Source organism: Dermacentor andersoni, chromosome 7 (genome assembly GCF_023375885.2).
Source record: "Dermacentor andersoni chromosome 7, qqDerAnde1_hic_scaffold, whole genome shotgun sequence".
In the NCBI taxonomy this organism is placed as follows: Eukaryota; Metazoa; Arthropoda; class Arachnida; order Ixodida; family Ixodidae; genus Dermacentor; species Dermacentor andersoni.
In genome coordinates this window covers 63,892,994-63,920,405 of record NC_092820.1, presented here as the reverse complement: position 1 = coordinate 63,920,405, position 27,412 = coordinate 63,892,994, and the positions used below count along the sequence as shown (strand labels likewise).

Sequence of the window (27,412 nt, the reverse complement as noted above, 5' to 3'; positions counted from 1 at the left end):
AGCCTCATTTATACCTGCCAGGGTTCTTGCCTTGCTTAATTTTTTAGACACCCATGTAGGCTGTTTCTGCCCTAAGTATCAAATTTTTGAGCAAAGGTTAAAGACAGTGAGTGTCCATAACCCCTATCAGCCATTTACGAGAAATTTGCTTTTTTCAGCTCTCAAGAAGGCCTCTTAGTAGAGCGGGGAACTCACCAACCAGGCCAACAAATTAATTATTCGAAATGTACAGAGTTGATTTGTATCGACACTTTCTCCTGAGGTCGCACAACTACGCGAGATAGTGCCCTTCGTGGCCTTGCTAAAAATGCTAGATTCTAGACTAAAATTGTGAGAACAAGGACTCATGTTCTAAGCCTTCCTTGATTAAGAATTGCTGGTGCAGCAACCTCAAGAAGCTGCATTCTCTAGCCTTTATGTCCATTGAACAGAACTTGTTGAGTACTTTTTATGAATCTATACCAGAGTTCGCAGGCAGCAAAAGCCAGAATTTACATTTTTAGATGGAAAATTTGTTTATGCTACCTGATATTGTCAGAAGTTTAATTTTTGTATGGGAACAACATCAAGTGTCGCAAGCCTACTGTTAATTCTGGGAGCCTAAGTAGCGCTAGAAGGAAAAGATCAGAGACAGACATGACAACGCATAGCATCATGTGTTGTCATTATGCCCATCCTCGCCGTTTTAGCTTTAGTAGGACTGGAGTATTACAGACTAACTAGCCTGAATTGCCGCCTTTCTCTACTTGTTTATTGTCACCTTCTTTGATTGGTGACCTCTCTTAAAGATTGTTGAAGATTTACATTTCTTTATGCATCAGGTCTAAAGTGCTCGTTCTGAAGTGCTCGTCAGGATTGCACACGCTATAAACCTCCACTTACATTTTATGGTTCAAGGTAGAGTCGCACAGCCTGACTCGTATCTTCAAGTGCTTGGAGATATTTCAGTATCTCCATGCGAGGGCGAACAGCTTTACCTTGGTTCTTTCCAGCTACGTGGAATTCGCGTATTTTTTAAACTCTGGCTACAGTTAGCTGGGACACCCTGTAGATTCTTTGAAAGCTTGTACGCTTGGGCATGTTGGTAATCCAAGTGATAGCTTTCTCTTTTTTTTGCGTACAAATATTTCATGCGCCCTTCCCCTCTGTAAAGAAGGATGAGCAGCAAAGCTGTGGTGTGTTTTACTTGAGTTGATGCGTCTATGTATATTTAGGTATTACTAATTATTATTATTATTATTATTATTATTATTATTATTATTATTATTATTATTATTATTATTATTATTATTACTGAACGACACAGACAACGAATACGTCTTTTGACTGTGGAGTGATTTATGTTTATTCTTTTATGAAGCAAAGACCTGTGAAAGTACCGCCGCGTGGCAGACGGGAATTCCACAATATTTACAACTTCAGTCCGAACTAACTAATTGTAGAAAGTATATGAAACTCGGCGTAATGCTAGAGTTCTCTTAGCGGCTAATTGTCATATAATTTGTTTCGGAATAGTTTTCATGAAACAAGAGGTACATCCGTTTTCTTTAAGCGTACTCCCGTACTCCGTACTCAGCGCATGCGCAGGCCGTTTCCCCTCCGCTTTTTGCCTCAATGTTTCACTATAGCCTCCTGCTCCGCTCTCCTCCTCATCTTGCCATCGCTCTCGGATCCCCAGAGCTAAGAGTGCTTTCGCGCGGTCGAGTGGTTACTTTTTTCACCCCCCTCTGTGCTCCGCGTTCACTCTTTCATCCTTCGCTCTGTTCGTTCGCTCGGTTACGCAACCGACGCCGAGGCCAGCCGACGCTCAACGCAGAACGGGCGCCTACGAGCTGTGTCATAAAAAGTTGTTACTGTACATTTTTTTCCCCGCTGTTAGCCCATTGGTTAAGTGAAGCTACTTTTGCCCACTTTCCCGGAAATGGCATGGCTGCCTGGCTGTTGGCCGTTGGAGTTATCTTGCGGATATGTTTGTGAATGTATACACACAGCATATATTAGTAAATCACCCCCGAAGTGGCTCATTTAAGCCTTGTATGCTGAGTAAGTATGCGCCGCTCCTTTCTGCCAAACAAAAACTGCGCACACAAAACATGAACACATAGTCGCCTCACGTGCAGCCCTGAAGCACACCGATCGATTAATCGAATGGTGAATTGTAGTTGCGTATGCGTCTCACGCTATGCATCCACCTTTTCTTTAGGAACTTGCATTTCGGCATATCTTCTGAAAAATGCGGTGCTTAAACCTAAGCATTATATGGCAATAGAGTTGCGACCTTTGAAGTGGATAAAGATACAAATTGACTGAGACTACACGTAGTACATGATAAAAGTACACAAAATTATAAGCATTACAGTGAGTTGTAAAACATCTCATTACCCGTTTTAGTTAAGCTTGGCATCACATGGACTCCAACATGTATGTTAGATCTGCATATTTTTTTCTTTATTTTTTGCTCTCGTACAAATTAGAGCGATGTAATATACCTGAAGGCACTGATAGGGATCACCGATCTCAGATGTGAATTAGTTCCTCCCCTGCTTTCATGTTCTCGCCCCGAGATGGTCAAAAGCCTTTTTATGGCCTGTATCCTCACGTTCAATAAAATAAAAACCGTGTACGTGATAGGCTTGGAATAATGCACGACATAGCGCCGCCCTGATCTATCAGGCCTATTGGTAACCTGCAATGTTGTTCTCACATTACAAAAGCTAGTGCTGAAGTTTTGTAGTCTCTTTCATACCTAAGTAAGGCTATGTGTGGTAGAACGCGCACGTCGTGCCGTGCCTTCTAACGCTTTGATGTATATTCTTTTTTCGTGTTGTTCAACTGGCACTTATTTTGGTACAGCAATTTCTTCTTTGTATGCGGCAAACAGTCCTTTCCGACCTTATCCTTTTCCGGGAACGTACTGAGAAGAAAGCTCTTACGCTACAATTACTCGTGAGAGATAATTTCAGCGGCTCCTGATCCTGGACATATCACTAGTTAAAGCGGTCGGCCAATGACAAAGCCCACTTAGAAACTAAAGGCATACTGAATTCGGCCAACTGTTCTTTTTCCATCTCATCTCTCCTATTACGCCATGCATGCAACCCTCCAACCTTTCCTAACTTTACGTTCTTGTAAGCTTCATGTCTGTGTTAACGCGACAGCGTTAAGGAGTTCGTGTCGCAGAAAAGCCGGTGTCGTAGGCGTCGGCGGCATTGGCCGTGAGCGAAATATCCCGGAAGGCAATTCATAAATAAAAACAACTTGCAAGATGGGCTGGGTAATCGTACCAGGGTCTCCGGTGTGTGAGACGGAGGCGCTACCACTCAGCCATGAGTTCGATGGTTCAAAGCGGGACAAAAGCGCCTCTAGTGAATGCGGTGTTGCCTTAGAAACGTGCCGTACAAAGTTATACTGCGGTGGATATCGGTAATTATGAGCATGTAAATTACAGAAGTCGCAGTTCAACGAGTAGCGAAGTACGTTTCCGCTACATTTCTTCTGCGCTTGGCGCACACGCAGAGCCATCTTGCGGCAAACACAGAAGACCCCCTCCTCGCAATGTACGGCGCTGCCCCAACAGTTGGCGTGCCACTCGCCCGCTTCTCCCCCTCGTCTCGTTCGAGCGCATTGGGACCGTGCGGGGACCGGTGGGAGGATGCCCCAATACCCTTGTGTTTAATGGGTTTTCTCGCTCTCCCCCCCTTCCAACTTCCAGCGTGCGTCACTCGAACCCTCGTGTTTAGGCAACGCGGCTCCTCTTTCCGCTCACAGCGCGATTCATAGGTGCGGCACACCTCTGACGTAATCGCTGCGCCGTAACGCGTCTGGTGGGAAAGCGTCCGCTGCGATTTGTGCCGTGCTGCTGGCGACGAGTCATGCGTCTGCGTGGTGCTCCCAAGCGAGATGGAGGACGATCCCATCGAGGTGTCAGCCCCATGATCGCGTCCGCCTTCATGGCGCGTCGCGGCCCGGCTGTCCGTGCCGATCATGACGTTTGGCTCGCGTAGATCGTTTCTCCCTTCGAGACACCGAGTTCTATGGTTCGTTCCGCTTGCTCAGGCGCACGTTTCGTTGCAGCGCCGAACACTGCGTTCCTCGGCACTCACCGCGTGATTGGGGAATGAGTGAGCGGTGCGAACGGGGTGCGATAACGCTATGGCGTTCCACTCTTGAAGGCGAAGCTTAAGCGTCCTCCAATTTTTTTTTCATAGATAACTTTATCTGAGCATAGACCGGTGCCAGTCTTTTTCTTTCATGTAGAATAAGCCATAAACGTGAACAACATAAAATAAAACGCAAGAAAACAAGTCATCAGGTTAGAGGTTTATTGCGTTATTCCGAAAGTGTACAAACAGAATCAGGGTGTACTTTGTGATTACCAATACAAGCACCATCACCAAATAATAGGGGGCGCCACGCAGTGCCGCTAAATGTTGCTGCGCAATGTCATCTGGCATATACATGACCTTAAGAGTGGTTCGAGGCTTCCTTGAGAATGTGGCTGAGCGTGTAACTGACTGTATCGTTCCAAAACTCCTTTGGAAGTTGCGGGATCAGCTTGGACAGGACAGCGACAGCGGTTCCCAAGAACTCTCCGGCGCCATTCAGGGACACGAAGGCATCGTCCAGGTGCACCGGAATCGGGCCACTGTGGTGCACAAGCCTCGCTGCTCCGCCGTCAGATTTTGCTTCCTCGCCATGGGGATCCACGACCTATGGGAGGAGCCAAAGCGCAGAATGCATTAGCAATTTTGTGTCGTTTTGTTTACGGCAACCCTAAAAAAAATTTACTGCTACTATACTATCACTTCTAATAATAATCAATGTAAGGATAATGATAATAATAATTATGTTACTTTATTTTTCATTGGTATAATGAATGATGTTTGGGATAAAACTACTAGTCAGAAAGCAGCTTGACAGAAGTTCAGAAACCCTTCTGTCCTGACATATCCAAACCATTGACGCAAAATGGTAAAACAAAATAAAGCACACTATATTAGCAAAAAGAAAGAGAACTGCAGTGACTGTCAATCAATGAAAACTGCATGTTTCACATTTGCGTTTTTTTTTTCATATGCTTGTAATTATTATCTCTGGAATACATTTCTTTACCGACGCCCGAGCTTTTGTTCGCCGGCATGGGAAAATGAGGCTGTGAAAGTGAACAAGCTTGTCAGATAGGCTTGAAAGGTGTCATTACGGGGAGATCCCGCGGGTCGCCGCAAGGTTTCATCACGTGACTAAAGATATTAGTAAGCCCACATCTTTATGGACGAGGGCGTGGAGTAGATTGGTGAACCAACTGTGAGTCGAGTTACACAAACTCATGCAGACTTATATCATCCAGGAATTTTAAATCGGCCCATGGAAGTCCCAGCGGGTGTGTGTCTGAGTCCGAGCCAGTCTCCGGGAATCGGAGCATGTGTGCGGTCAGAATGAGTTTATATATAGGTCGGAATACAGCATGACTTCAATTACAAGGTGGTATCAAAAACTTTTCTGGCCACCTCCGCTTTCAGAAACGCACTATATTTATGTACAATGTCGCTGGACATAGTCCACTTTATCAGCAGCACAACACTTTCCCTATTTTTTCCCACTTTGTTCATATTGTATTGGAAGACCTTTTTTTTGCTGGAAATTTCCAGAACTTTCTGCGATGGGCACTTGATTTAAAGAATCTTGTAAGAACGGCGACCTTTCAGCTAGGTTGGAAATATTTTGGGGACAGCAATGTGAGTGGGTGTAAAATCTAGCAAATAAGCCGTCTTTCACGTCGATTAACATCATTGGGGATAGAACGTGGACGTGCGTGCAGGGCTTCGAAACGAAGCAACATTTTCTACAGTGGAAAAGTCTCACGCCTCAACGACCGAAAAAACCCCTGGTAAGCCTGCAGTTAGACAAGCATCATGTTCGTTCGTCTTTTTGCGACATCCGAAGCACTGCACGCCGTTAATTTGTCCTGGATTGACAGACCGCCAAGAGCGAGTGTTACAGCCACGTTTTGGCATGTCGTGAGCGAGGTCGCTCAGCGCCAGAACAAGACAATATATGATGCAGGATAATCTCGACGCTGCACAACGACAATTCACCTCGTCACAGAGCTTTACACGCAAGCGAGTTTCTCGCAGGAAACGACGTGGTCTCTCTTCCGCACGCCCCAATGTGGACGAAATTGTCTCCTGCTGGCGTCGCTCTCTTCTCAAACTTAGATGCTCGGCTCAAAGGTCGCCATCTTGAAGCGAGTGTTAAAAAAGCAAGTCATCTCAGAAATAGCTCACCTCGTACAGAAAAAGCCTTCAAGGAAATATTCGCTAAGTGGCAGAAACACTGCAACCACGGTACTTCCCAGGGGACAGTGTTTAAATGTACAATAAAATAGCGTCTTGAAAACAGAGCCAGTCTCGAAATATTTTGTGAACTGCGTAATTTTGCGTTCAGAACTCATGTCAGCCGCAGTGCCCGTGAATACACGTCAATTTAACTTTCAGTACCCAACCGCGATGAAGACTGGAACCTACATGCAGTTGAACTACTTGCTAAAGTTTCGTGATTGCGACTGCGGAACGAAAGTCTAATGTTCACGCTGAGTATAAAACAATAATAGTGTCATTAACGTTGCCTGAATAGGCTATCGTTCATGCCTAATGAAATGTCTTTGAAAGTTTTGTTGTTACTAAATACCGCCTAGTATAATTTCATGAAATTAGTTTTTAGTATGGAAAGTAAGACTGAACAATTGTATAAGCAGACAAAGCGATTACTTGCGTCCTTACGGAGAACTCATTGCTTTCACAAGCGATATTTCTGTTTCAGTTATGAACTGCGCTCGGGCACGTTCCTTTTTTTTCTTTTGTTTACCCTAAGGCACATCAGGATCGCATAAGGACGGAGGCGGAGGCTTATATACAATGAACACCGAAAGATTTAGAGCGCGCACAAAACTTATGGCTGTGTAAAATTTTGGACTGCACTCCTAGGAAACATCACACAAAAACACCTGCATGCAGAAGTACAAGCTCACGTCTTCACTTACAGAGCTAGAAATTTACTAGAAAACGCTTGCATTTAAAAATGTCATAGAGGAATGAAAAGCAAATACAGAGGTACAATTATTTGATTGGAGCTAGAAAAAGAAAAGTTCAGAAATTTATAACGTAAGTTGCAAATTTCTTGCCAATTCAAAGCGCTGAAAACAATCAGGACAGTTTCTGCGTTTGTGCTAGCGGTGACTTGATCCGCCAAAGAATTTGGTTCCGTGCCTATGAAAGTTTATCTGCATTCACTGCGTCATCTACTAATCGGACCAACTGATCCGACTCCAGTGATACAAAGTAAAGGAACGATTATCAAAGCAGGTCAGTGCAGGCTGCTTCCTTTATTGTTGTTGTGGTATAACAGAAGTCGTCGGGTTCTTTTCTCGTGATTTAGCTATATAAATTCACAAGAAGAGCAAACCGGTTTTGTTATGTGATGATAATAATTTCTTCGTGAGATTAGTATAGCCCAACACATTGTCTCTGTTAATTCAGCATATGTATAGCTTTGGGTCAGATCGGGTAAGCGCCGCAGTGCTCTGGTTACAGCAGACTGATGATACCTAGCCTAGAATGCCCAAGTGGAGGAGTTTGGTATTGCAAATATGGCCCACGTGTCCTGAGGCTTCTTTCGCAATGCTGAGTCGCAATATGCCGTGATTGTTCACACTAACCCGTTTGACGATCACACCTGCTATTTCACCTACAATTGGAATTGGATGTGACCCGTACATTTACACGTCAATAAACCTCAAACTTCGGTAAGTACTCCTGTGCGTATATTGTTTCTAGCCTGAGGTAGCCTTTTCAATACAAGACATGTTGCCAGATGAAATGTCCTCACTATTGTTAGGAAGCCTGCAGCTTCATTACGTGATGTCACTGTTTCGTAAAGGTTTCGCCTACATACATGCAGAGAAAATTTGTACATTGTCCCTTCTGCAGTCTGTTTAACTTCACCGCAGCACTCCAGCTTAACTTAATGGGCTGCACTTTCAAAAAATTACACTTCAGAGGAGTCGGAGAGCTTCAAGAAGTTTTAAATAGCAACGTCGAGAGCGCGCTCATTTTTACTACATGCGGTCACAAGTAAACGTTAGGGTAGGAAAAGGAAGAAACTTCTTTTCTTTGTCCTACAAAAGATTTAGTTTGAGTGAAGTGATACTACATGAAGTGACAGCCTGGGTGTGTCTAATGATGCACTGGTTATCGCTGTGGTTGCTTCGCAGTCGCGCACAACCGCAGCTTTCCTTGATTAACAGCAAAGTAAAAATCGTCGGCTTCTTTTTTTACTTTCCATTCACTTAAGCGTCTTGTAAAGTTGGTGAATGAACATGATGCCTTCAAGAAAACCGGCATCCAATTTACTCTCGTGATATGTCCCCTTTTCAAAGATTTCGTCTTTATACCTATGAACACTTGCACATATTGTTCCGGCTGCGCGACAATAGTTTTAGAATTGGGGCCCCAAACGTTTTGGGGCCCCAAAGGAATAGCGTCGAAGCCACTGCGCATGCGCGAGACGCAAACTGCGTTTTGGTTTTGCGTTGGGAACGCTATTTCACCGATTTAGCGGGAGCCCAAATAGCCGCCCCAAAAGCTTTGCGTCAGCACTCATGGCGGCACCAATCGAAGCGAAGGCTCTAACCTAGCATGAAACTGTGTTCGATTCGTGGTAACGCTTGAAGTTCGCAAGCTAGGAAGAGTGACTGCGGTTATCGCTTTTTCTCAACTAGCGTGTGTTATGAAGATTGATTAATTAGGCGCCGCTGATTTCGTATTCGATTGTGCATCTGATGGCTCGTAGGCCTAACACGGCTAAGCTTGGCTGGTGAAGGCACGTAAAGTTGGTTTGCTCAAAACTAAGCGCAGCTAATTGTTTGCTGCTTATAGAATAATTAACCTCTAAATTGTAATTAAATGTGAATACACACAAGTCAAGATTACCATTTGTATCATAAAATGGTATATTTTATTTAATTATTTCTAATAGCTTTTCTTTAACGCCGTAGTGGCGCTGTCAGCGCAAGACGCTAGCCGCAAACGTAAAACCCTATTCTAAAGCTCTTCACTACTGCGTGCCCCAACGCTAACACCCGCAAAGTTCTTTGGGGCCCCAAACTATTGGGGCCCCTTTTCTAAAACTCTCTAATACCTGGTTTGGAGAGGTTACATGGATGAAGTGAAAGCAATTGGAAATGTGTACTCAAGAACAGATATGTATGTGACAAATAGAATTCACGCCTCTTAGGGCTTCATTCCTGAAGTGCTCAGGGAATGATATGCGCGAATTTAGGCCTCACAATTTTCCGCGTCTTCGTTTCCCCCGTCTCCAGTTCCTGTTACAAAGCTGTTTTGCCCTTATGCTTAGATTATAGTTGATGCCACCTTTACCTACCAAATGCGTAGCAGCGTGACATTACGCTATCGAGTGACTGGGCTTATCGGGTTTGTGCTCAAAACTTTCCTGCCACGTTTCATTTCATGCGTACTGCACTTCTCACATTGAAATTAAGTATTCGTGAAGCTTCCTTCTTAATATGTCGCACTACACACAAAAATACAACAAACCAATAGAGTGGCTCATAAGCCCAATTTCGTATGCCTTTATGGTGCGCCTATAAGAGGACAATTTGAAACCTACCAGCTCCTAGATCCATGTCTAGCGCATTTACGCTCGAAATGATTACACAACACCCGCGTGGCGCAGGCTCGCACGTTGTAATTACCTCGAATATAACGGTAACTCTGGCTCCGGTGTACGTCTCGATGGTTCCCTTCTGTCCTCCGCATGTCTTCCAAGGAACAATGGCTGCCAGCGGTCCGTGTGTGGTTGCCAGATCCACCTGTACCAGTCTGGTACCGTTGCGGCAGTAGCCTAAAGCGGCACCGTACGGTCGCAGTATGTCCATGCCCTTGAGGACAATGGAGCCCAAGTAGAGCCCAGGGAGAACTTCGTCTGGCTTGGCGCTCTTGGTCGAGTATTCCGTAGGCAACTTGCCTATGATGTCATTCACCATAGCGTCGAGGTCCAAACCGGAGAAGTCGCAGTCACCTGCGAAATACAAACAAAACCAGGCCTTCTGCTCACCGAGCGGTGCGAATGACGCCCACCAATAACAAAGCAGATGAGCTTGAGTACTAGCTGCGACTTTGTCCACTTAAAAGTATGCAAGAAAGAAATACGTATACATGAGACGATCAACAGCTGTCGAACTAGGGATTTCCCTATAGTTAACGATTATACAAAGGGGCGTGTCGCCGTCCCTCTGCAAGACAAGCCCGCTTGTCGAAACGACGGCTATAGCGACATCATTTCTTCGACCATTTGTCCATAATGGTCTAATCACCATTGCATCAACTAATTGAATTATCCTCCTGCAGGCTATCAGGCGGGGCGCATTTAACATTCGATTAAAAAAAATATTCTACCGGTACGTATCACGGGGCCTAATTGGCCACCTTTGATATTCGTTCTCTGACAATCATATATATTACTCACTCCTGCTATAGCCCTTGTAAGGCTGCCGTATGCAAAATAAGTGAATGAATGAATAAATAATTAGTTGGGTTTCAGATCAAAGAACTTCAATCGTATGCAGTTGTTAGAGATGTGAACATATTTCACTTTTTGGAGCACTCTACCAACTGAATCTAATTTTACACAGCGACACGAGATGCCGCTTTGCTAGGACTGCCAAACTGCGACCACAGAAGCCATTTGGCCTCTTTAGATGAACGCCGCATCTATCATGAGGAAATGCAATCCTAGGGTGTTATAACGTAAAACTATTCCAAACTTTTCTATTCCGATTCTGCAATCAGCCCTCCGCGATTGGTTCAAAACTTTTTCGGACCACCCCCACATCACTTGTCTGTCATGCGATGTCACGAAAACCGTGATAGCTCCCCATCTGATATGACGTGTACGTACAGATTACGCATGATTTGACCGAACAAAAGAAAAAGAGTTACCATTCGACGCATTTTCGCCATTAGCCCTCGGCTATTGGTCAAAAGTTTTCGGGCTGCACCCACTTCACCTGCTTGTCACGCGACGTCACAAAACCTCAAAAACTCCCCGCGTCGCAGTGACGTGTACGCATTAAAGATGCATTAATATGCCGAACAAAACTGAAATTTCTTCTGAATAGCCGCAGGCTGCCCCGTTCCAATAGGAATAAAAGATGACTGCCGCCGATGGCTCAGGGACTGGCTAGTCGCACCTGCCTAAGAGCATGGGTTTATTTTCGTATACTAAAACTTTTTGCGTGGCTGTGTAACGCTTGCGAGCACTTTCGGCATGTTTACGACCTCGTTCTGCCAACTCTTCTGTGCTGAGGGTCCGATTTACCGTCATTCTTAAGCTTCCGTTGCATGCCGCCGCGATTTTCCATCAGCCACCGCAAGCTAATTGCTGACGCCGGCACCACCCTCTTCATCCGGTTATCGATTTTCAGTGCAGTGACTCGGCCCCATCGAATCCCTCTCCGCTTGAGCGTGTTCCTCGTCTCTTGTCAGCGAATTCAATAAGACAACCCGCTCAGTGTAGGATAGGTTATTCGTTTTTCAAGCAAACAGAAGTGACCTCCTATGAATGAGGAGAGCGTTTGATTGGTCTGTTCAGAAAACCCTGCGGGTGACCGCCCGATGCTTGCGTCGACCATTACGCAAGTTTGACTTCAGGAGATCGGAATAAAAACATATTGGAATAGTTTTACGCAATAGCGCCCCTAGTCACTATCTAGGGTCTAAGCTGGAATGGGACAGCAGAGTAAACGTTGAAAAATTGATGGTCAAGACTAGTAAGTCGCACTGTGAGATTGGTTGCTACACTGTGATGATAACACTGACGAAAGCAGTACGAGCTATTGAATTTTTGCCAGAACCTCGTGTGAACATTTTCCCATCCACACCAACAGAAATACACAAACATTGAACTAAAACAAAACACAAAATATTGTAGCTCGTACAGCCACCGTTTTTCAGTACGGATGGGCCTCGGTCTACTTACTGCACCGTGTACCGAAACGTATATCGTGTTTTAGGAAGGAAAGTTCGAAATGCAGCGCTGATGTCTTGGAACAACCGTGATGCCAGTCAGTAATTGTTTAATTTTCCTGCTCTTTGGCATAACATCGTTTTCAGACTCTTTTAGTGTCTTTTTTGTCGTTATATAACTTGATTCGCGTGGAGCAGCTTCTATGTTTTTTTGCAGCAAGTATTGGAAGTTTCACACACAATTTCGTCTGTGCAATTTAGCCCTGCTAAAGTCTATGGCAGAATTTGCGAGCCGGTGTGTCACTGTTCTGACTCGCATGTGCGCAGTGAAATACAGTTATCATGCATTTATAATTTCTACAAATTTAAAAATGGTTGTAGGTTTTATTGTTGAATAATAATCAATGGACAAGCTACATTTTAATGAGTTTTTTCCTCTAACAATGATCGCCATCTACCGGGCAGGTACTCATTTTGTTAATGCGTCACTCCCAGTTGGTTCACTTCACGAACGGCAAGCGCGTATCAACGTCACATGGCGGTCATGACCGAAGAGTAGCTAAGAGTACGAAGAGCAAGACATTTTATTACTATTCGGCACAAGGCAAGTCTCAAGGGTGGTAAGAATTTTCTCGTCTAAAGAACTGAAGTGAAAAGAAGAATTCATGTACATATTTTAAGACTCCAAGATGGCACAAAAAAGAAGTTCTTGCTTTAAACTTTTACATATGGCATGGTGCAGGTTTGTAAATTATCCCGTTGTCTCGGTAGATCAGGGAGCTTGGCACAATAACCTGCAAGAATATGTTGAGCTGGTTTCTGCGCGCTCCACAAGTGTGACATACCCCTGGATTCGCTGCGAAATTACGTTTATTTCTTGCCTCGTTCGCATTTCTGCTTATATGTTTATGTACCTTAACAGAAAGTAAATGCTGAGCAATAGCTACGAGTAAAAATATCACTACTCAGACGTAGCTACTTCTGAGTGCTGAGAATAAAAGAATAATTCACTTCGATGTGGAACTTTTGGTGGTCGTGAAAATTACCATTACGCGTATCTCATATGCACCGTAAGGTCCAAGAGATAATGGCAACATCCAACACAGGTGAGTGGCGCTCGACAGTATGAATCATTTATTTCCATTTTCCATCTTAAGAAAACTCGGGAGAGTTTTGCGGGGGCATTCGGAAGATAAAATGATTTCACTCGGGCCATACGCCAAATTTCTGAGAACTAATCAGCTTCGCAAGGATAAACAAAAACGCCAGAAATATGCATACTCCTTCATAAGCAATATTTTCAAACAGATCTACAGGCTGTATTACCTAATGTGAACCGAACTGTTACAAAAGCTGGTAAAATATATAATTATGAAACCTACGGCACTCGACCATCATTCCTCTGGAGCCAGTGGAATAATTATTGGGCCACTAACTGCATGACCAATTCGACAAAAAAAAGTACCAAAATTTGTGTCTTTGAATTAAGGATGTGAGTTCTAGTGGGAAGCTGTTATTGCAAGCTAAAACTGTGCATGAAGTCGTTGGTATTGCGCCATATCCTGTGTAGTTATTTTTTGTGCGCTTTAGCCTTAGCGCAAGAACTGCGAAGACTGCCGTGCGATTGCACACCCACGAGGCGCATCCCTACAGCGGCTCTTGCAGTGAGCTGAGGGCACTACCTCCGCTTATTGCCAGACGCGGCACCATTGTTGATAACCCCAAAAATGAAATCTCCTGGTCGTGGTCCGCAAAACTTCAGTTTTTTTGTGTGTGTGAAAATGTAGGTGAGCGATGATAAGGATCCGCTGGAATAAGGCGTTTTAATTTAAAATTGTTCTACTGGATTCTTTGCTCTAGCTTTTGTTACCACCTGCGATGGGGGGACAACAGTGAAAAGGAAACGCAACCCCGAATTTTCTGCAATGTTATCAGATTTTAAGATGGCGCTCTGCTTAGTAGAGAATCAGCTTGGACGACATTCAGAGACGTCACTGATAAGCTCTTCAGTACATCTTTATGAAATCGTTCTAAACACTGTTTACATATTTTGTGGCGTCTTTTAGTCTCATAACAATAATGTGTTATCTTTATTTCGTACGTTTTGCTTTAACCCGGCACTACCGGGTCACGAGCGGCATGCACATTATCAGCGTGAGATTGCATTCTTGACAGGAATACTGTACCGAAATCAGACTTTTCGAGAAAGGAAATACAAGCAATATAATTGACGCTTATTGGGAGGAACAAAAATATGCCCCAAAGTATGCAAACTTATCGAAAGAGGGGCACTTTATGCGATCTGACACATTGAACTTATACAGTGCACTTTGAAGAATTTTGACAGTATATACACGTCTTTAACATAGTCACTTAGACTACAAAAGACAATGTAGCCATGAAAGTGACTAAAGCTCACAACAATTAAGGACCTTTTGACTAAGTTGTAATTATGATTCTGACCAGCGTTCAGCAAGCTTCTTGTTATTACGGAGGTGGTGATCGTCACGCGGAACAAACAACTTGCTATCAGTGGAAGGTAGCACAAACACCGACCCCAGCAACTTTCAAGCGATTTGTGAGTTATTTCCAAGGCTACCTGATTTTCCTTCTTGCCTTCCCTCTTTGTTCGAGTTCGATTTAATACGCATCTCCCTGATATCTCAGTTCTAGAAGCATATATACATATACTGCGTCCTCCTATGTAATAGATTGACAAAGCCTCGCGTGGGCAACTAGCAGTTTTCAATAACTGGAAATGTTTTATACAAATTTAACAAGGAAACAATATGATCTCCGCAATATAAATATTAATTTTGACTTCGTCATGCAACTTGCTAAACTTGAATTATGCTATAATCTGAGTTTCTTTTTTTGCTAGTGTGTGACAGACGTATATCATTGCTAGCGGCTGTACACAAAGCAATCGACCCCTGAGCCTTGCGGTCGGCCTACCTGTTGGCACATACGGTGGGGGAACAGCAGCGGCCTTGCCAACGCTCACCAACATCAGAGCAGTGATGAATGGCGTCCTCATCTTGCAGCAACGCTGTGAAGAGGAAAGATAATTGAATTAGGCAGAAAAGCTACGAAATCGTACTGATGAATAAGGAACTTCTCTTATGAGCCCTTTACAACAGATTTCCTTACGTCACTAACAAGACACGTTAACAGAAAATTTCAAACCTCTGCAGCAACGCATCAGCCATTGAAAGTGAAATGAATGAAAACATCCGTGGGGAAATGCTTAAAATATCAGAGAAGAGCTCTTTATATTCATAGTTGATTGCCGTCCAAGAAGTAATGGCACATTCGCCTGTGACAGTTCGACTGCAAAAATTTAATGATTAAAAACATTTTGGTGTCTCCGAAGTCTAGACATAGCGCACCCTAAATCACAAGCACAAAGTAGGTAGTTAGCGTGTAACAGGGTCAAACCAGAGAGGTTTGAAGCGGTATGCCTCCTGCCGCCTCATTTGCAATATATGAAAAACATGTATTTGCTTTTAGAGATAGAGAAATAACTACAATAAAGAAAGCTAATAAATACTACAATTCATGCACGCAAGAGCAAACAATAGCACATACAGCATAAAAAAACAATAAAAAGACGGAACACCACCCTATAACGTGAGTCGCTCTACAAAATCGTCGAGGTTGTTTTGAACACATGTCCCTAATAATAACGTATTTCACTGCACTGAAAGCTGTTCCTTGAAGGCCACTACCAGGCCATGGTCCAAGTACGGTCCCCACTGACAGTGGATGATGGGCCATACCCATAAGTTTGTGTTGCCTTTGCTGGTCATACAAGGCACACTCCAGCAACACGTAGGTTGTGTCCACGTCTGCCGCTCCACACACGCACGACGAAAAACATGCACGATGGCTTTAGAGACAAAGTGCTTACTGTAGGTCACGGCCATACCAATATACGCCAACTGTCATAAGTTCAACTTAGAAACAATTATCCCGTACTATTTTAGTCATAAGTACTTATAATGATGTCCAGATTTCAACTGCCCAAATTAGCCTCAGTTTAGGTTTCAATGCTACGTATCTGCCCGTAGCCTAGAAGTGAAAACGTGATTCGAGAATAATTGAAACATTAACCGGAATGTAATATCCACCAGGTACATCCGTGCTCCTTCTACAAAGCACTCTAGCTAAATTTAGTGATAATTTAGAGATATGCCGGTGCACCATAAGATATGTTTATGCACTCTAAACAGCGAATCACGGTATGTTTTGTATTCTGCGCCACTGAATGGTTATAAGAATGAATGAATCGATTTGCCAGGTTTTAGAGGCTGCGAAACATTTCATAATCATCATCGTAATTACCCTGTTTTGTGTCCACTGCCAGACGAAGGCCTCTCCCTGCGATCTCCAATTACCGCTGTCCTGCGCCAACCGATTCCAACTACCACCCACGATTTTCCTAATTTCATCGCCCCACCTCACCTTCTGCCATCCTCGACTGCGTTTCTCTTCTCTTGGTGCCCATTCTGTAACCCTAATGGTCAAACAGTCATCTACCCGCGCATTACATGACCTGCCCAGCTGCATTTTTTTCTCTTGATGTCAATTCGAATATCGTCTACACCCGTTTGCTCTCTCATCAAAATGACTTTCTTTCAGTCTCTTAACGTTATGCCTAGCAATCTTCGTTGCATCGCTCTTTGCGCGGTCCTTAACAGGAAGCTTTAGCTCGGGCCCAACTCTGACGCGGCCTATTCAAATACATGTAAAACGCAAAAACGTTTTTATGAGATAACCCCTGGACCGATTTTGATGAAATTTGTTGCATTTGAAAGAAAAAGTCTAGTGACTGTTGGAAGCGGAATTTCGATTTAGGGCTTGAATTTTCTTAAAACGATTTTCAAATATTTGACCGTTTGAAAAATATAGAAGCACGAAGTGTACAAATTCATACCTCTGCATCAAGAACTGATATCGCGGTTCTGTAAACGGCATACATTAGATCATTCAAAGCGGACAAATTCAATATGTCATTTTACATCTTACGTGAATTTGTTACGTTGGCTACAACGGTTTAGCAAAAGTTGTATTTCCCTATGATTCAATTTTTTTATATTCATGTGTAACATATCAATTTTGTCCGCTTTAGATGTACTATTAGATGCAGTTCACAGAATTGTATTATCATTTTTAGTTGTTTAGTTACGGAGTTGTAAACTTTAGTTTCGTTTTTTGAAAATTTTCAATTTTTGCCAATTTTTAATAAAAAATTGAGGACCTAACTCAATAATTCAAAACCAACAGTCACTACATTTTAAGTTTTTCTTTTAAATGCAACAAACCTCGTCAAATTTGGTGCAGTGGTTGCCGAGAAAAACGAATTCTCTTTTACATGTATTTAGATAGGAGCACTCGAGCTAAAGCTTCCTCTTAACTTCTCAAGCTTCTTTGTCAGTCTCCAAGTCTCTACCCAATATGCCAGCACTGGTAAAATGCACTGATTGTACACCTTCGTTTTCAATAATCATGGTAAGCTTCTAGTCATGTGCTGACAACGACTGCCGTATGCGATCCAATCCATTTTTATTCTTATATAAATTTTCTTCTCATGATCAGGGTTCCACGTGTTTTAATTGACCATCATCACACATTCTAGAGGCCAACTGGCGATCTTGAACTCTTTTTCCCTTGCGCGGCTATTGATCAGTATCTTTGTCTTCTGCATATTAATCTTCAACCCTACTCTTTCAACAATTTGCCCATTTACAATTACACAAATAGTTCTACAGCACTCCAAGAGACTGCTTTCAGCCCTCTTACACAATCCACATGTTACGCGGTAAATTTCAACGCGATTAAAGAAAGCCGGCGCATTGTAAAAAAGAACATATGTGATCGCTAGTTTTCGTAGTATGGCCACGATTCTTTCCTCTAAAGCTCACTACGGAAAAACAAAGAGCGCTTTCAACCTATTGCGCTTTCGCTGAGGCATTTTAGTGGCTCCGATGATGAAGTTGGCTGTCACATTCACACCTGCCATCAGTCCCGCTTGCGTTGTGCGTCGGGTCTGCATCTTTTCTTTTTATCTATTCCAGCTTTCTTTCTTTTACAACGTAGAAAAATTTATTGCTCGAAAGGTAAACAATAGTTAAAAAGAATTTTCATAAAACGCTCAACAAGTTTCCCGTTCGAGGTGCCCATTAAAATTAATACTTGCGAAGTTGGTTCACTATTTGAATAAATATGGAACTGGACAGAATACAACAATACATAATAAATCTCTCCGTAGATATGTCAGCAATATTAGTCGCGCCGTCTTATACCACACTACTCTACATTTAATTTAAATGTTAACTAGAATTCGCTAGCACCTTCACTATATATATATATATATATATATATATAATGGCTTTTTGACACAGTTACATAAAATTCAAGCTTAAGGAGATTGTATGTTACTACCTCGCACCTCTCTGATGACACAACTTCTATTCCTGGCTCTCTGGAAGGGTGCTGATGTCGCCTTGTCTTGATTCTGTACGATCGGGGTGCCGCGAAATGGCTTTTATACAAAGTCCGCCGAGCCGTAACGAGAAAGATGCCGGCAACTTCGCCCATGCGGCTGCAATCGTAGGGGCAACATCTTCGGCTGCTTACGACAATGGCTCACGTCCCAATTTACGCATGTTGGCAGCGGTCAAAGTAATTCGGTCGCAACACCGTGTACACCACGTGAAAACGAGAGCTTCTAAACAATTTCACAACGCGACACCGGTAGGCGTTCGCTCCATTCTCGTTTCCCTATTTGCGTTTCGTCAAGGTCATCCCACCGAATCGACGCCGTCGGTGGTACTACAGTCAACAGAGAGGCGTTACTTCGACCAACACAGTCCGCGAAGAGAGGCTGTGCGACTGCAGTTCCTGGCTGCGATGCTACGGGATTATAGGTAAAAATACTCCATAAATATAGTCTCGTCGAACACGGAGAACTCTAATGGTTGTGTGCGTGCCGCTATAAATTGCTATAAATTTTAACTCTATATAATTGCTATAATATTTCGCTATTTTCGGTGATGTGCTTGTAAGGGGCTGCCCGAGGAATACACTTGTGGGACATCGTCATACACAAAACGCCATCAACGCCGTGTTGTAGTTCAGTTGTCGGGACATCGTCTCGTTAACCAATCGAAATGCACTTTAAATAGTGTTAAAATAATTCGAAGAAGCCTGCTGCAGCTGTCTCTCCTGTCGCACATTACACTGTTTGCCACACCTCGTTTCTTCATCGTAGGCACTGTTCCACCTATATGCACAAAAGAAGTACCGTACTCAAACAGTCGTCGCGCATGCGCAATGGTGCCCGCCTCTTGATGAAATGACTTAATAAGCATTATTATATAGCGTTAAAAATTAATTAAAGAAGGCAATCGATTTTGCGTGCCAGAACTACGATGTCATTATGAGGCCCGTCGTGAGGAGGGTTGCGCATCAATTTTCACCACCTGAAGTTATTCATCATCATCATCATCGTCAGCCTGGCTACGCCCACTGCAGGGCAAAGGCCTCTCCCATACTTCTCCTACTACCCTGGTCATGTGCTAATTGTGGCCTTGTTGCCCCTGCAAACTTCCTAATCTCATCCGTCCACCTAACTACCTGCCACCCCCTGCTACGCTTCCATTCTCTTGGAATCCAGTCCGTACCCCTTCATGACCACCGGTTATCTTCCCTCCTCGTTACATGCCTTGCCCATGCCCATTTATTTTTCTTGATTTCAAGTAAGATGTCATTAACTCTCATTTGTTCTCTCACCCAATGTGCTCTCTTATTATCCTCCCCTTAACGTTACCCCCATCACTCTTTCCATAGCTCGTTGCATTCTCCTCAATTTAAGAAGAACCCTTTTCGTTTCTGCCCCGTAGGTGAGTACTGGTAAGACACAACTGTTATACACTTTTCTATTGAGGGATAATGGCAACCTGCTGTTCATGATCGGAGAATGCCTGCCAAACGCACCCCAGCGCATTCTTATTCTTCTGATTGTTTCGGTCTCATGATCCGGATTCGCGGTCACTACCTGCCCTAAGTAGATGTTTTCCCTTACCACTTCCAGTGCTTCGCTGCCTGTCGTAAACTGTTGTTCTCTTCCGAGACTGTTAAACATTACTTTAGTTGACTGCAGATTAATTTTTAAACCCACTCTTCTGCTTTGCCTGTCCAGGTCAGTGAGCATGCATTGCAATTCAACATGCACCAACGTTGTGTTCTTCAACATGCACCTAAATCTATGCACACGAAAATTTCTGCATTTTGGTGCCGTCGAAATGCGGCGGGGGCTGCAAGCTAGGCAGCGCAACATTCAGATTTCCGTCTGTAGCGGCCAACGATATCCCGAGTGGCGTCTCGTATTTCCGAGTTGAACGACGGTACGGCCGTTCCACGCACACGCCGCTACTGTGGCCAAATCATCGAGTAATTGCCGCTTGTTGGCGCCAGCTGTGTGTCCAGCCTTTCTTATTCCGCTTCGTGTTGTGGTTGTTGTCGTTGCCGGTGCGTCACAAGGGCATCGGCACCCCTTGGCAGCGGCAGGTACCGGCGGCTGACCCTGCATCACTTCAGCCCCTACGTGTGCCAAAAATATACATGTGCAACTATACTGCAACGTATTTTTGAAGGATCAGATTTATTTTATAGGCCCATCTCGTTGAAGCAAACGAAACGTCGTGTTTTTTCCAGAGTATTTCGGCACATACGCGCCTAATTTTAGTATGCGCTCGCTTTTAGAGCACTCGCGCAATCAAATACGAGCGGTAATTTATGTTGTTCATGACAGGTCTTCTCGGGTGTATTCGCTGTGGAAGCCATAATTGCACACAAGCCGAGAAGATAACGCCGGTATTCAAGGCAGTATGCCAATCCGGAGGCTCTTATGTCACTCGTAGGGATATTCTACTCCTGATTTTTGTGACTCTTTACGCAACGATCCATCTTAAGACTGTGTCAAAAAAGTACCAATGATGTTGTTTGTGTCTTGTTCAAGTTCACCAATCGTCATTTCCTACGTTGGTGTAAATATTTGCTTTTTTTTAACACATGAGCAGCGAGGGCGCATCCATGGCCGTTCACTATCCTCTCTCTTCTCATTGACCCTGTTCCTGGCAATTTGCGAGCGATAGCCTAAGATCAAAAAGACAGAATATCGAACCCACGAGTCTATGCAGAATCTGAACAGCCCTCGAGTAGGAAAAAAAAAACATCGCAAAAAAATGGCAGCGCTCGTTCCTTCTACAGCTCTTCGTGTTGTCGACGACTTCCTCGCCTATTTTAAGTTAGCGTTCGTTGCAACTATCCCAGCTTTCTGTCTTATTGTAATTATAAAACGTGCAATAATCATTACGCGGTGCGTAGCCGTTGGTAGGCACACTCACTCACTAGTACACTGACTCGCTCCGCAGTGATTTATCCGGTGTGAAATGAGTTAGTCAAGAATGGTGTGACTTGACGGGAGTGAGAACGGGGAGAAAGCGCCGGTAAATTGTGAGCACGAACGAAAGGCAGTGACTGTCGGCGAGCGGAAGTGGACGCGAGCATGAGCGTGTGCGGGTGCGCCTTAGTGTCCATCAAAAGTGCCTGCTGGGATTTATCGCTCACGGCCAACGCCGCCGACACCGACACCGACGCCGACGACATCGGCTTTTCTGCGACACGAGCTCCTTAACGCTGTCGCGTTAAAATCACTGTCGTCGCGAGTAAACGCTGCGTCAATATGCCTGGTCACTAGAGGGAACGCGGGTGTCCGCCAACGAGTATAAATGCACATCAGTGTGAGTTATGTTGCAGCCTGCTTAAATATTGGTGAGCGAAAGTGAGTATCAGCGTATTCTGCCTGCCTGCATGTGCATAACGCAAGTGCGCGACGACAAAGACTAGCACACAAGCGATGCTTCTTAGTCTTCCCTATCGCCTTTCGTGCCCTGTTATGACTATACCTCGCGCACTAACATAGCAACAGCATGTAAATATTTTCTTTTGCAGTAATTGTCTCCGGTAGTCCCTAATTGTGGGTGATCTTCGAACGATCGACATATGCAGACAAGAAAAATTATCAACTTCCAGGTACTGTATATACCTTTAGTCAACACTACGAAAAACGATCAATACTTCGCGGTAAGATGCTAGAAGCAATAATTATTCTCTATATCTCGCGCTGAAACTTGTTGGAGGGCGTGGTCGCCACGGTCAACCAGCGTAAAGCCCCTCCAACTACTGTAGCGCACTGTTCATGATCCCCTCCAGTCTTGAGTCAACACGTTCAACCTGCCACAAGGAAAGACGGGCAAAGAGTTTTCCACAGCATAATTTCCTCATGGTGCTGAAATGCCCGCTACATAATATATGGAAATGTTCTTGAAAAAATTATGCTGATCGCACGCACTGTGGGAATCGATGTAAGCAATTGTGCGATGCGCTGTTCGCTTTGATTGATGACAATTAGCGGTGTTGTTGACGGCGAATGTTTAATTTCTTCATCGTTTTGACCAACACGAGAGTGGTGAGTCGATGTTAAACGTTACCTGGCGTGCACCACTGCTGTTTGTACGCGTAGTACACAAAACACAAAGGGAGAGATGTTTGCTTGAAGCGTTTTTGAGCGCCATATTTCATAGCCTCATAGTATTGTCATTGCCTCACATGGCACGTCGCTTCGTGACAGAAGCATTAAACCTGAATTGCATAATGGGACTGCACCTGAGAAAGCCACAATTGCATTAGGAAGCAGGCCATAGTGACGGACTCCGGATTTAATTTTGACACCCATGTGTTCTTTAACGTGTCCCTAAATCGAAGTGCACGAGCGTGTTTTTTTTTTCGCCCCCGTCGAAATGCAACTGCCTCAGTCGGGATCAAATCCTCGACCTAGAGTAACGCCATAGCCGCGAATCTACGGCGGCGGGCACAGAAGTGTTGATCTGACATCCGGCCGTTTCCGTTGTGTTGCCTAGACTGTGCAGTGCACTTTAATTATTGCGGCTCTGTTTCTGCGCGCCCTGCGTAAGTTGTCCAATAGATTTATATCCATCGTAAAATTTTTCAGAAATAGCAGAAACGCTCCGTAACGTACGTTGACGTTAAGTTTATCCAGTGCCTCCCTCCCTTCTCACGTGACCTTTTCCCTATCCCCCCCTCCCCCTGTATTTGCAGGGTGCCTGAGAGCTGAGAGCGTAGAGTGGCAAGGCTGTTATTCGCTCGTTTCACGACTGCGTCAGATCTACACATTCTTTGGTTCCTCTCCCCCTCCTCTCTCGCGTTCTATCTAGCTTCCCTCAGGACTTGCACGTTACTATAAAGTTAAGCGCTGGCCGGGGGTTCACGGATAATTACAGCTGTCAAGAGGCTAATGTGGCGACGCCCAGGGAGCTCCAGAGGGCATTGTGCACATTCGACCATAATGAAACACAGAGCACTATAGGGATACAATAGGCACGAGGTGCTTCGGGGTTTGTCGAAATATGGAATGCTTCCAGGACTTACATTTGGAAGTGCGACTCTTTGCTTGAAATCAGGGGTTACAATCAGGACACGATGGCAACCAAAGGTCAATGGGACGCCTCGCATTAGGCGCTCACGGGTAGACTCCAAATGAAGCTGTGCAGGGTGATTTGGGCTGCGCTAGTTTTGAAGTGAGGGAAGCTTGCAGTAAAATTGATTATGAATGACTGAGGAACATGGAATAAAATAAATGGGCTGGGACAGTGTTGAGTTATCTGTACAGGAAAAACATTGATTCACGGTGGAGGAAAAGGACGAGGAAGCTTACCAGCAAGTATGCGGCCTGTAGGGTGGGCAACACAGCAACAAAGAACGTCAAGCGTGAAGTCAGAGACGCTGAAATAATCACATGGGTGCCGGCAACGGAAAGGAAACCTGCCAGGAGTAACTACTTAAGAGGAAAAAACGAAATGAGAAAAGAAACAATTTATGGTAACTCAAAGGCAAGCTCATTACTTTTGGAAGTGAGATCGGGATGACTTAGAACACGCACCTATAAGCGAAATATAAGAAGAAGCATGTGCTTGCTGCGGTAAAGCTAGGGAAACTATGGAGCATGTTTTATTAGAATGCGAAGATATCTGCCCAGCGGTCGATTTAGGCACCACTGGCCTCCTTGAAGCCCTTGTGTTCAACGAGAGCAGGAGGAAAGCAAACATGTCCGAAATGGAGATTAGTAAGAGGTATTGGAAGATTGGTAGAAGAAAGGTAGGGAAACGACAAAAAACGAAGACGTACAAAAACAAACTTCAAAATAAGGGGTCAGAAAATTTCGTAATGAGAACTCATCGTGAGGGTTTTTTTCTTCTTTCTTTTCTTTCTTCTTTAATCTAAGCAGGTCATCAGGCAGTATAATAGCAAGAGCATGGTGGCACAACCCACCACCCCGTTCAAAAGGGAGCGCTAATAAAATTCATCCATCCATACATCCATCGCGGTGCGGTCCAAACAAATTTCTTGGGTCACTTTTCTTTTTTGACACACTCCTTCCATGTGTATACACGCTCTGAACCACCCCTTGACACGCTGTGCCAGAGAGCAGCAGCATCTGTGGGAAAGTCGTAGGAAGAGGCAAAGAAAGCTTCAATTTAAAAACAGTGAGTAATATGCCTCAGGCGATGAGGTTTCTTCTGGCTTACCAGTTAAAAGTTTGAAATCAAGTGTATGGTGAAAAGAAAATTTATCCTACCGCCGCTAGTGGCGTTGTAACAAATGGCAGTGCTGTAGTGTGTACTGTAGTGCACCACTAAACATAACACTGCACTAATGTGCAGGATTTAAGCCTGGTAATATGTGCAAGGCCTCAAGCCTCACACATACTGTTAGACTAGTGGTGTTTTTTGAGGTATGTCGGAGGCCATCACAGTTAGTACTTCACTGAAAGAAGACAACTTTTTTGATGTTGCGCTGATATGGTTTCAGGTGATGGCAGTGCAAGCAGTGAGGTCCTGCTGCTTTCACATTAAATGTGTTCGGTGCTGAGGTATCGCTGAAGTAGCTATGCAGATGTTTTCACGCAAGGGACCTTCGCTGCCTACCCAGGCACTTTATCTATCTTGCCTCTTTCGATGACACTATGCCCAAAGTTATCTACTATATTGGGCCACTAGGTATGAGCGTGTGGTCGCGATGCCATCATGATCGTTCCATCGTCGTCATTTATGTTTCGCCACAGTATTCTCGTCGTGCCGTCGTCCGCTTACCGCCTTCATCGTTCCGTTGACGTTGCTCCTTCGTCAATCCATCGTATACATGCTGTCAAGATTTAATGCTTTTTCCGCCGTTGCCATGCCATCGTCGTCATTAGTCGTCGCTGTACAGCCATCATCATGCATCCGTTGTCCTGTCGTCATGGTGCCGTCATGGTCGTTCAAACACCATTTTATTCCAGCCTCTTCATCCTTTTCTTGTGATACCGTCGTCGTAATCCCGTGTTGTCATGCCATCATCGTCATATATTTGTAGGGATATCATTGCCTTCATGCTATTGTCATCATTCTGTTGTCCTTGTACAACTTCCATTTTTTTTTCAGAATCGTCATTTCATTGGGGTCATGTCGTCATCATCAAGCCACTTTCGTCATTCTACTAACATCATTCCTTATCCGTCCTTGCATCGTTGTCACTGCGTCGTTGTTACACAGTCGTCGTCATGGTAACGGTCAACTCTTGCGAGCGACTGTCATAGAGACATGGGATGATGCTTGCGACAGTGTGTGTCGCGTGTAGCCAAAGTAATGGATATCTCAGAATGACTACTACATATACTATATGAAGGTTTCTCCAGAAACACATTGCCCGCAACATCACTCGAGCACTAATATCTTTAGGATCGACCCTCATTGGCTGATAGGTCCGATCGCAAATTTTTTTTCTATCCTGCCGTCAGTAATCAATAAAAATAACAGGCTTGACCAATTTCGTCATCATTGGCTCGCGCGAATTTCGACGGTCCAACTTTCTATACGGTCTGTTCGTTAGTCTGAAATCACACCAACGAGTATCTTGTCACAAACGACTTTCTCTGTCACACCAAACGAGTGCAGTGTTATATTCCTAAACATTTATCTGCATTTTAAACCTTAGAACAGCGCACTGTACTAAATTTCGACTATTTAAGGAAGATTTACTACTATTAGTTATGTCTCTCCCTGTAAGTATTATACTAACTAGCCTTCAACATACAGTAGTCATAGATGTTTAATTAAAATTTATAGGTTCCGTTATCCTACTTTATAACCATTCTTATTCTTTGTAGTCTTGGCATTCCAGCTAGGCTTGTAACCTTGTAATGGCGCACGCGTTCTCTCCCGTTTGTCGTGCTTAAAGCACTACCGACCAAGCTGGCACGGTTCTCGCTAGCAATGTAGAACCGGGCCTTTGCTCGTCACGGTTTTGTTGCCGTTATGTCTGTGCTCAATCGCTACGCTGTCCTTCCGTTAGACACGACAAAATCTCACTGTGACAGCTCTGTCAGTTCTTGAATACACAACGCCACCCTCGCTCAGAGCAGCCATGCTGGGTACACACAGAGGAACTAAAGCATCGCCATGGTAAACCGCCTCTACGAATGCCACCTATTTCAGCAATTAGTTCACTACAATTGGGATTGAAAGTATGACGCGATGAGGATCTTCTAACGTAACATATTGGCCCAAATTCCCCGTGATACATAAGCCATAAATATTATAGTTGCTACGTGAACAAACAAAGAAATATATATACAAAAGGTGGTTCGTAAATCAAATACAGTAAATACATAGTAGAGTAGTCAGTCTTCAAACAGCAACAACAACAAAGAAGAATAGCTACGTGTATTAGCCCTTCCACTTTTGTAACAACTAAATCATATTGGATTTTAGGAGATTCTTTGGTGTTGATTGAAGAATAAACTGAGATAAGTTCCGACTGACTACTTATTCGACCTATTCATTTTCTGCGCTTGCTTTTATTTATTTATGATTATTATTATCCACATATTAAAGGCAAATATAATATTGCATTTAGGAGTGCCACTCGATAATTGCCCAGTCGACCATCGCGGGTCTGTCATTTAGCTCTTTGTCGTCCCTTCAATCCACCCATTGATCTTGCTCTCTTTCGATTCCCAAGTTTACACCAACATTCCAGGCAGAGCTATTGGCGATCATTCTAGCACTACGCAATTTTTTTCTGTCTATTTCTGCAGCCTTAATCATAACCAATTTCTTGTCTATTTGTTATGCTCTATCAATGCCGACTTCATCTACAATTCTCCGAGACTTTCATTCATCTATCCCTCATCATTTATGCCTCATCATTCATGTCTCGGTATGGGCACCAGGGAACATGAAACTCGC

At 44.0% G+C, this 27,412-nt stretch overlaps 1 protein-coding gene across 1 annotated transcript; it reads right to left on the bottom strand.

The window, feature by feature from the left end:
* Positions 1-4,305: 4,305 nt before the first annotated feature.
* LOC140219275 (uncharacterized) lies at positions 4,306-18,541 on the bottom strand. Its single transcript, XM_072289066.1, has 4 exons — positions 18,486-18,541; positions 14,997-15,090; positions 9,770-10,095; positions 4,306-4,710 (listed from the first exon to the last, which is right to left on the bottom strand). Exons 2-4 carry the CDS (start codon positions 15,076-15,078, stop codon positions 4,465-4,467), a joined length of 654 nt encoding a protein of 217 aa, XP_072145167.1. The 5' UTR covers positions 15,079-15,090; positions 18,486-18,541; the 3' UTR covers positions 4,306-4,464.
* Between the last annotated feature and the right edge of the window lie 8,871 nt (positions 18,542-27,412).